Source organism: Pyrus communis, chromosome 11 (assembly GCF_041283825.1).
Source record: "Pyrus communis isolate YQ-2024b chromosome 11, ASM4128382v1, whole genome shotgun sequence".
NCBI classification, from domain to species: domain Eukaryota; kingdom Viridiplantae; phylum Streptophyta; class Magnoliopsida; order Rosales; family Rosaceae; genus Pyrus; species Pyrus communis.
Window position 1 is genome coordinate 23,778,665 of NC_142575.1, and position 10,573 is coordinate 23,789,237.

The following is a 10,573-nucleotide window of genomic DNA, read 5'->3' on the forward strand; positions in this document are numbered from 1 at the left end:
AGAGGAACTTCAGGTGGTCTACTTTTCTTTCCAGCAACATCTTTCCGTAAATTTGGTGATAGAAATTGTAACTGAAAAAGGATTAACATTGCCTTTTAACATTGTTCCTGGCAGAAACAAGTAACTGTGAGTTACTCAGTGCTGGAAGTACTCTTGGAGATCACAAAATTTTGTGATTTGTATCTCATGAAAAGAGTTCAATGATGAAAGTGAAGTACGTGCAAGCCCCTGTCACAATCATTTTACTTGTTCTCTATAAATTTGTATGAGTACATTTGAATTCAATCATTTTACAATTGAAAGCTTTTTGGAAAATAAATGACTAAGGGCTGGCTTGATATTGCTATGCTTTGAAAAAAAACTGCTTCTGCTGTGCTGTGAGAATAAGCAGCTGTGAAATAAAGCAGCAGAGTGTTTGGTAAACTTTTTTGTAAAAGTGCTTTTGAAAAAAAAAAAGGCAGTATTATAGTGTTTAGTAAACTTTTATGTAAAACAAATATGAAAAAAAAACCAGTTTTTCAAAGCTAGATTTTGCAGTTTCTTGTTTTTGGCTTTTTTTCATCTAAAACTGTGAAAAAAAGTTGAAGCTGAATGTTTACCAAACACAAAAACAGCTCCCAGCTTTTTTTATTTGTCATCTATTTTGCTTGAATAAAAGAAATGAGAATAAATGACACCCCGACCGAGATCAGGGAGTGCTGGCCGTCACACGAAGGTGACGTAGCCATGTGCGCGTGCGGAAGCTATTAAGATAGTAATATAAAAGTACGAATAATTAAAAACTAACTAGCATACAAAGTACTAGTGTATGTGAGACACAATTCAGAGCAAGTCTACAGCAGTCGAAAAGGAAAGATACGACATATGTACACCCGAAGGTGACCCTACGATGGTGAGTGTCTGTCAGAAATGCCGGGACGCCCTCTGGGATAAACCACCGAACTTGCTAGACCACTAGAACCTGGAGGGGCGCAAAAACAAAAGCGTGAGTGGGCAAAAACAAAGTTCTTTGAAAACTCTTTAGCAAAATACATTTTAACCCCTCGCCGTAAAACCTGTATACTTCCCAGAAAATGAACATATATACGTATGTATAGATATGTCAATCATGCTTCACAATATGCCATTCATGCTCACAATATGCCATTCATGCTCACAATATGCCATTCATGCTCGAGAATATGCCATTCATGCTTGAGAATATGCCACAACAGAATCTCATAATCAAATGTAAATGCTCAAGCATAATTCACATCAATAACATATAATCTGGCAGCCGGGAGTCACCTAACGTGACATGTACCGCTGCATATAGAGCTCCAATCTCAACTCAACATCTGAATCTGCACACGAGTCGGAGCCACCTAACGTGGTCTGTACGACAGGACTGGGTGTAATATATACGCTCTAGTGCTACGATCACGTGAAGACTGTGCGAATAATCGCGGGTCACCTACGAGTCGGAACCACCTAATGTGGTCTGCACGACAAGGCTTGCACCTAACTTGGATCCAAGGCGAGCGTGTGGTGCGGGTGAACATCACGTGAAGGACTCTGCCCCTCTCTGGGCAGGAGCACTAACACCGGGGGTGCAGATTATGAGCTCTCTAAGCATCTCAAACTACTACAGAAATACAAACATGAATACCACTCACCTGGCACTTACCTGTGCGTCCACAGCACCAATACACATATATAAATGTATGCCACTACCAATGCATGTGATGATGCGTAAACGTCATTCATATGATGCATGGCATAAAACAAATAACCTTTTCTATTTAATTTCTGGGAATATAAATGTATATAGGTACATACGGAAAACAAAAGCCCACTCACTGATAATTAGAAGGGTCGTAGCCCCCCTGCCTCGAGTGCGTACGCTCGTCCTCGGAATACGTATCACCTATACGCGAAAAAGCTACGAAAACATTAATTTAAAAGCACATAACCAACTTCTCGTAATAACTTCTCATACATTGCTCAAAATGGACAATTGAATATACCAACGTGCTCTACACAACCTCAGGATCACACCCATATTTTTAGAATAATTTTTGGACCACGCACGCGCCCCCACGTGCCTGAATAGGCACGGACCTACGCGCCCCCCACGCGCGGCCACGTGCCATGCACACTGACGGCGTCAACTGACGCCGTCAGGAATATTCCGTTAAACTGACGAAATATTCCGTTAAACTTGACAGATTCCGTTAACGGCGTCAGGAATATTCCGTCAGATTTGACGGAATATTCCGTCACCTTCTCCGGCGAGACTCCGGCGCCGGCGACGGCGCCGGAAAACTGGAAATTTTTCAAACTTTGTTTTCTCACTCGTTTCTCAACCAATTTCCATGATTTTTGAACCAAAATGAAGCTTAGAACTAGTAGAACAACGTTAGACTAGTTTTAAGGCCTAAAAATTAAGGAATCTCACCTGCAACAACGATCCAAGTTCGGCCAACTTCGAACCTAGCCTTCCCGACGTCCAAACTCACCCAACGAACCACTCCGAGGCTCCTTGGGACCTCACAAACACATCTACAAGCTTAGAAATTCCAAAAACACACTAGTTTAGGTTTGCATGAACAGTGCAATAATCGGACCTCGTCGAAACGACGTGAAAACACTAGAATTCTTACCTGGAATTGGTATGGTTGTGCTCCTCACAACCTCACGAGTTCAATGATGTAATTGGTTCCTTGATTGGTGAAGGTTTGAGTTGGTTTGTGTGTGTGTCCGTAAGTAGAATGAAGAAGAAGAAGAAGATGAACTCGGGGAGGAAGAGAGAGAGAGAGAGAAGACAGAGTGACAAAAGTGAGGGAATGAGGGAGGGAATCCCGGGAAGAAAAAGAAAATGTATGAGTGTGTGTGGTCCCACAACCCACACAACACAACACTAAGCGTAAACGAATAGATTAGGGGTAAAATTGTAATTTCAAATGTACGTTTCGTTAGTTTCGGGACGGGATGTTACAATAAAGCCGTTACATTTTTCATTCTTCGAAAAAAAAAAAAAAAACTTTGAAGCAATTGTTGAAGAAATGGGTGTAAAAATAAATCCACATATTGAATTAGGTTTATGGGTGTATATTATGTATTAAATTTGGGTTTGAAGAGATATTAATAATTTAGTTAAAAGTCAAATGGATGCAAATAGTAAGTTGGGTGTAGAAATAGGGTAGATGAGTTTAAATAAAATTTCCCTATATGTATATATAAATATAAATCTTGCCCGCAAAAGTATTTAATATTTAAAAAAAATATAACAAAAATATTTTATTATTAAAATTACATTAATTAGAATAGAGTAAAAAAATTACTTTAAAATTTTATATTCACAAATTGTATTTAGTTTCAAATTTAGTTACATCTGGTTTCTAACAGTAATTGTGTAATAGAGTAAAACATTTATACTATTTTTTTTTTTAAATTTTTGTAACAATTTACTCAAAAATTTTAAGTTGAATATAAATATACAAAACATGAGTTCGAATAAAAATTTTGAGACCATTTTGACATAAAAACAAAAAACTTGGGAGAATCGGAGGGTTCACAAAGCCCTATTCAACAATGCACTGTTTGCACTTTAGAGGTTTCCTCTAAACGACAGCGTCCAGAGTAATCAAAATAGAATATAAGATCCCAAATATTTTCTCTCTCTAATTTTTTTTTCCACATTTTCTCGGTAGCCAAACAGCCGGTAGGTTTCCATTTTCATTTTTTTAAGCTGAAACATTTGGCCTTCATTTTTTTCTTATTTATCAAAATTAAGTTATTAAACCCTAAATCACGTTCGAATTCCTTCTTGTTTCAATCTTGTATTGCAGAAATTGAACTTTTGTGGTTGTGTGGATCAAGATCGAAGAGAAATCCAACATGGGGTTCTTAGTTACGACCCTAATTTTCGCTGTGATTGGAATCATTGCGTCCTTATGTACCAGAATTTGCTGCAACAGAGGACCCTCTGCTAATTTGTAAGTTTCCCCATCATCTGATTTCACTTTTTTGCTCTCTAAATCCCTCAAATTTTTGTTTTGTATTTTATTTTTACTTTGTTTACCAAAACGTATCTAGCTTCTGAATTTGTTGATCAAGCGGATCCCAAAAATGTTTTGTATTTGGGAGCTGATGAATTTTTACTCATGTAAATTTGCTTGCAAGTACTATTTTCCAAGTAAATTGGTTATGTCACTGCTCATTTATGTTGATATCTGATGTTGGAGAGTTATGCACTTCTCATAATGTAAAGAGCCAAGCTTTCCGTTACTCACGAACTTGTGTGCAAACTGGTTAAACTTGTTTAGTTAGTTATTTGCTAATTTTTAAGTATCATTGGGTAGTCTAGTCTCAATGGTTTCTAAGTGTTCACTGAGACTTTCTGTCGTTGAACTAACCGATTCATGTGTAATTGTAAATGTGACTCAGAACCTTCATTCCACCAGGGATCATCTTTAGAGCTAATCCACTGACATGGGGGCCTCCACGACCCTTGGGCTCGGATTGTCCAATGTTGTTTAAAGTGATAGCATTTTTAAGGATAAGTAGTCTTACGAATATGATATCGTCATTCAAGATAACAGTCTAGAAAGTTTATCATTCAGTATGTAAGAGTGGTTTGAGAAAATGCCCTGCAGTTTGTTTTAAGATACAATCATGCTTGTTTGTGCAAAATACTGAATGCTATATTCTTACGCAGGTTCCATCTAACATTGGTTATTACAGCAACGATCTGCTGTTGGATGATGTAAGTTCTTCTGTAACATATATATCGTATATCTTTTTCTTCGTCATCAGTAACCAGGTTTTTGATAATTAATAGTTGGTGGAACATAAGATTTTTGGTCCAGACTCTAGATCCAGAACACCCAGTTATGCTCGATGAGAGAATTATTTCCAATTTATTGTCAAAATAAATTCTTCACAAAGTCGTTGTCTGGATTGTGGGAAAAGTGAGAATATTATTGTGTAGCTCATTGATTGGATGCCTCATACAGAAAATCCTCCTTAGAGGGGCTTAGAACTTAGCCCGTATAGTCATTCCCTCATTGTAACAGCCAATCCACCCACGCCAGTGAAAACGTGTCACATCATGGTAATGTACTTGTGCTGGCTATCATCTTTCCAAGTGAAATGAACAAAAAACCCCTCCATTATTCCTTTTGTTAGTTGGACTGCACAATGGTGACAGTTATGTTGTGCAGTGATTGCTAGAGTTTGTCATTGACTCATCATGATAAGTTAATGCTTATTCGAGTCAGCCTTCTTGCTCTCCTGCCTTGCTATAAAGATATAAAGACTAGATGAATTGGTGCCTCTTGAGTTTACGGAATTTCTAAACTTTGATATGATTTCTCTCTGTAATTCTCGTGGGATGAAGTTTCTTCGATGAATATCAATCCATTTTTTTTTCTGGCTTAGTGTGTAGCTCGAGAGATTGCTTTCAGTTGTTTAATTATCTACCTGACATCATATTTGTGTAATCTTTGGTTTTGTTAGGTGGGCAATTGTATATCTTGCACAAATGAAACCGCTCATAGTCCCTATTCTAAATGAAGGAGAGTGAAGTTGCATTTCGAAAAGCATATATATCGCCTCATTTGGTTACTTCCCGGTGGGATGATGGATTGTCTCCGGAGAACATCAAGTTTTAGTCCAATTGACTGTTTTTAGTATCTTATGGTGTTGGATTAGTATGTAAATGTCGGAGTTTAAACGTCGAATTTGTTTGGAATTGTTATATGTACCCTCATTCATTTTAGAATTCACTGTCAGACATTCAAAAGCTGATAAATATGAGTTAAATGGAATAAGTTATAGCCAAGTCTCAGTTGTTATGAATTTTGAACTATCTTCAGCACTGGGTTCTTTACAAGTGATACATTGATACCTTCAAGTTGATACCCATTATTCACATTTGAATAGTCAAGGTTCTTTTATCTTTGCCTTTAACAAAAAGAATCTCGATTCAATGTCATGCTTCTAGTTACAAGTCTACGCTATAAAGTTTAACAAAAAGAATCTCGTTTTAACAAAAAAAATCTCCATACATCGAACTATATCGACTGTTTATGTATTTGCTTTTGTATTATTTTCTTTTACATGTGTAGTTCTCTTAATGTTGCTTAGCCAAGAGTTGTAAATATGTTAGTTACTAAGCTTTGAAGTTCAGACGATGCCCACCTTTTTTCTTCCCTTAAAATTGCTTACCAATTGGAGGGCTCGTCACGGGAGGTCACTCTTATGGGGCCTTGAGAAAGATAAATGTAATAACTTTTTTTATTAATGTTGCTTATGTTATAAATATGGAAAGGTGAGAGAGAGATAACTTTTGCTAGAGATAAAATTGGAATAGGTGCAATGTATCACACTGTTTATCTTCGTAACTGTATCACACAAATGATGCAGGTAAAGAGGGGAGGGATATTGTCATTACTTTCACTCGTATGTGCTGTAATAAGGTTACAAACATTCTTCTCCATATAAATGTTTTGATCCGACACAACCTCACATGCATAGAGAAAAATCTTACTTTTCACCTAAAACTTTTAAAGATTGTTACCAAAGTCTAATTTGGTTTGCTTCATCATATAATTACATATGAGATATTCACGCTAAGTTTCACAGTTTAAGTTCATCTTTACTTTGAATTTTGGATTATTATAAGTTTTGGATGCGGTTGTCTTGGCATGGGATTTTTCTTTTACTTTTTGCTAACAGAAACGGTTCAATTTCTAATTTTGTAATGCCCTAAAAAAACCCAAAACCCCCATTTGTATATCTGTGAAAGTGAGACACTGAGAGGCAAACACGAAAACGACGATGGCTGCATGGACGAACCCGAACGAGCTAATCTCGACGACGTCGTCCTCAATTCCCGCAGCATTTCACCACCACAACAAGCCACTGCCTTCCCTCAGAACGTGCATTCCTCTGAACAGCAAAAGAAGAAGCGCATTGAAGCGTCACCGTTTCGGGGTTGTCAGCTGTTCCTTTGCTCCCATGGAATCGGCCAAGATTAAGGTAGTTGGGGTCGGTGGAGGCGGCAACAATGCCGTTAATCGCATGATTGGCAGCGGTTTACATGTGGGTTTTCCCTGTACTCTCTCTCTCTCTCTCTCTCTGTTTGTGTAACTGAGAATGGAATTATGCATAAATATGTTTGAATCCCATTTGTAAATATGAATAAATATGTTCAGTAAAATAGTGTGTTGTTGTAATTGTGTTTACTTTACAAACCCAATTGTGTTTTTAGTTGTTAAGAACCTGAGAATTTAAATTTCTTTACTTGTTGCTGGTACTGGATTGACTTTTCTGAGTAACCTACTGTAGTATGGCGTCGAGAATTGGCAATTTAGGCTTAAAGAGGAATTTTTCTGAACGTGTTACTAGCAATTCTTTGGCAAGTACTTGCAATTAATTGGTTCCTGAAGCTTTGCTGCTTCTTTTGACATTAGGGTGTTGATTTCTATGCCATAAACACGGATTCTCAAGCACTCTTGCAGTCTGCTGCCGAGTACCCGCTGCAGATTGGGGAGCTTTTGACTCGTGGGCTAGGTCAGGCACTCTGCTTTCGATCTGGGAAAATCTTTCGTGGGGGTGTGCATACATATTGGGGCATGATTTATGCATTCATATACTATAGTGTAGTACCATATTTTGTATCTACACCTGAAGTGTTGGTGTTTATGGTATCACTGGTGGTATCACTGGTGATCATTTGTTGTATTTTCTATGAGGCCCTTTGACTTTAATGGATTTGATAGAGATGCAGGTACTGGTGGGAATCCACTTTTGGGGGAGCAAGCGGCTGAAGAGTCAAAGGAGGCTATTTCTAATGCTCTAAAGGGCTCAGATCTTGTCTTTATAACAGCTGGGATGGGCGGTGGAACAGGGTCTGGAGCTGCTCCTGTTGTTGCCCAGATATCCAAAGAGGCGGGTTATTTGACTGTTGGTGTGGTTACCTACCCTTTCAGCTTTGAAGGGCGTAAAAGATCATTGCAGGCAGGTGTCAGTTTGGTCCTCATCTATATCTTGAATTTTTGTAGCTGCACAAATGGATCTCTGCTGATAATTGCTTTATGCACTTTGCCAGAATTGTATAAAAACAAATGTTTCCTTCCCAAGTATGCTTTGACATTTGAATGATACCATGATCTTATAGTTACTACTTCGCGTTCACATCTTGTTAGTTAACTGTTCTGTGGTGTGGCATGTTGTATTTTTTAATCCTGCTTTATGAGACTGCATTTTACATTGGTTAAAGTCATTTATTTAGGACAGCAAATGAAAAAAATCAAAAGATCATCGTAACATTTGACCAATTAAAATTTAACCGAAATTGGAACTGACCCTAGTACTTCTGTTACTGGTAGTTGTCCAACTACAATAATATCCAAGTTCCCTAGATCTGAACATAATTGAAAGTTTTTTAGTTTACATAATCGAAAGTAAACTAAAATTTATTATCATTGGATTTCCCCACCATTATGCAGTCTCTGGATTGGGGAGTAATCTTACATGCATTCATTGGCTTCTTCCAGGCATTCGAGGCCATTGAAAAGCTGCAGAAAAATGTTGACACTCTAATAGTGATACCGAACGATCGCCTCCTTGATATTGCTGATGAGCAGACACCCCTTCAAGATGCTTTCCTTCTTGCTGACGATGTTTTACGTCAGGGAGTGCAAGGAATTTCTGACATAATCACTGTAAGTACTATCTTGAGATGCTGAAACATGTCAGAGTTCAAATATATGGAGAACTATTTTGATTTATAGCCTTGCCCTATTATAAATTATATTATCTTTGGTGAACTACATGATAATTTGCAAATACAAAAGGACAAAGATGCTGAAACTAATCCAGTTCTCAGAATAATCTTATTTTCATCTCTTTGTACTGAATTAAATTATAGTACCACAATTTTTTTTCTGATTATCTCAGGCAAATTAAACTGCTGTTTCCTTTTTATGTAGATACCCGGACTGGTAAATGTGGATTTTGCAGATGTAAAGGCAGTCATGAAAGACTCAGGAACTGCAATGCTCGGAGTAGGTGTTTCCTCCAGTAAAAACCGTGCAGAAGAAGCAGCTGAACAGGCAACTTTAGCTCCTCTGATTGGATCTTCAATTCAATCAGCTACTGGTGTTGTGTATAATATCACAGGAGGAAAGGACATAACCCTGCAGGAAGTCAACAGAGTTTCTCAGGTAACATCGAGTTTTATGCTTTAATCTTTACGGAAGAAAGGGACCCTGAAAATTTTCTGCTTCCATTTTAATCTAATGAGAGCTTTGACTAATATTGAAAAGTGCTCTCTTCAGTTTTATGGAATGAGGGAAAAAGTAATTTGTGAGCTCAAAACAGCTCCTCAGGATTCTCATCATACATTCCCCATATTGAGGAATGAATTGTCCTACCTTTACATTTACATTTTCAGAAACGAGCAGAAAGTCATATATTACTGCTTGTGGATGGTGCTGGTAGCCCTTTTTTTTATCTTTTTCATTTCCTTAGTCTAATATAGTCTGCAAACTATTGTAAATTATTTCAGGTCGTGACGAGTTTGGCAGATCCTTCTGCAAACATAATATTTGGGGCTGTTGTGGATGACCGCTACACCGGAGAGATTCATGTGACTATTATTGCAACAGGGTTTTCAGAGTCATTTCAGAAGACTCTACTAACAGACCCCAAGGCGGCAAGGCTGCTTGACAAGGTTGCAGGGGGTCAAGAAAGCAGGGGGATTCCGCTTCCCCTCAAGTCCTCAAAGTCGTCCTCTACCATTTCATCAAAACCGTCTCCGAGAAAGCTTTTCTTTTAATTCAGTTTGGTGTTTTTCTTGTCTCATGCATTTTGCCTTGTAATGATACTGAAACTCCAATCTATGAGATGTCACTATTTTCAGTCCAATATATGACATCGCAATGTTTAAAACATGATGTATGAGATTGTGATGCGACCCATAGTTGAGGTAGTTTTGCGTAATTTACTCAAAATTTTAAAAGATGATCTTTTAAAAACTAGGTGAACTTAGATCCATTAGATCCATTCTAATTTTGATTCTCATTGCACGTATTGAAAGATTCTTCGTGCTGAAGATGCACGAAGATTCTTTTTGTTACAACTTATTTATTGTTTTTGTTAGTATATGAGAATCCTAATGGGTTAGGTTTTGTAAATCTCCGTGAGATTAGAATTACTTGTATCTTAATACAGTTAACTCGTCTATATATTTGTAATATTGTGACATCAATACAGTCAAGGAACTATATGGTATCACTTGTTTTAGGTTTCCCCTTCCTAAGCCCTAGCCTAATTTCTCCTCCAACTTTCTGCCGTCCCTCCCTAGCCATATACTTTTTTTTTGAAGAACAGCCATATACTTTTCCAACCTTTATTTTTCCAAAGGGTCTTTACCTTTACATATAAGGGTTTTTATCATAAATGGTTCATGAAATTGACCCTGACTATCAAGATGGTTTCTAAAATTAAAAATCAATCAATGTAGTTCTTGAAAATAGGTGTCACAAAATCAATGTGGTCCTTCCGTTACAATTCTGTTAAAAAA

General features: G+C 37.5%; 2 protein-coding genes across 2 annotated transcripts; both read left to right on the forward strand.

The window, feature by feature from the left end:
* Positions 1-3,565: 3,565 nt before the first annotated feature.
* LOC137742135 (V-type proton ATPase subunit e1) lies at positions 3,566-5,824 on the forward strand. The gene is made up of 4 exons (XM_068481896.2): positions 3,566-3,703; positions 3,831-3,977; positions 4,700-4,747; positions 5,500-5,824. Exons 2-4 carry the CDS (start codon positions 3,880-3,882, stop codon positions 5,564-5,566), a joined length of 213 nt encoding a protein of 70 aa, XP_068337997.1. The 5' UTR covers positions 3,566-3,703; positions 3,831-3,879; the 3' UTR covers positions 5,567-5,824.
* Positions 5,825-6,666: 842 nt separating this feature from the next.
* Positions 6,667-9,915, forward strand: LOC137742134 (cell division protein FtsZ homolog 1, chloroplastic). The gene is made up of 6 exons (XM_068481895.2): positions 6,667-7,086; positions 7,458-7,557; positions 7,775-8,004; positions 8,544-8,711; positions 8,979-9,212; positions 9,557-9,915. The coding sequence occupies exons 1-6, from the start codon at positions 6,823-6,825 to the stop codon at positions 9,824-9,826; spliced, it is 1,266 nt and encodes a 421-aa protein (XP_068337996.2). The 5' UTR covers positions 6,667-6,822; the 3' UTR covers positions 9,827-9,915.
* Positions 9,916-10,573: the final 658 nt, after the last annotated feature.

What these genes read in the sequence shown, in the direction of transcription:
- LOC137742135 (XM_068481896.2), top strand. Translation starts at nt 3,880, where the DNA reads ATGGGGTTCTTAGTTACGACCCTAATTTTCGCTGTGATTGGAATCATT. An exon ending in AGAGGACCCTCTGCTAATTT is followed by an intron (nt 3,978 to 4,699) that starts GTAAGTTTCCCC and finishes ATTCTTACGCAG; the next exon opens with GTTCCATCTAACATTGGTTA. An exon ending in ACGATCTGCTGTTGGATGAT is followed by an intron (nt 4,748 to 5,499) that starts GTAAGTTCTTCT and finishes TGGTTTTGTTAG; the next exon opens with GTGGGCAATTGTATATCTTG.
- LOC137742134 (XM_068481895.2), top strand. Translation starts at nt 6,823, where the DNA reads ATGGCTGCATGGACGAACCCGAACGAGCTAATCTCGACGACGTCGTCC. An exon ending in GCTTTTGACTCGTGGGCTAG is followed by an intron (nt 7,558 to 7,774) that starts GTCAGGCACTCT and finishes ATAGAGATGCAG; the next exon opens with GTACTGGTGGGAATCCACTT. An exon ending in AAGTCAACAGAGTTTCTCAG is followed by an intron (nt 9,213 to 9,556) that starts GTAACATCGAGT and finishes AAATTATTTCAG; the next exon opens with GTCGTGACGAGTTTGGCAGA.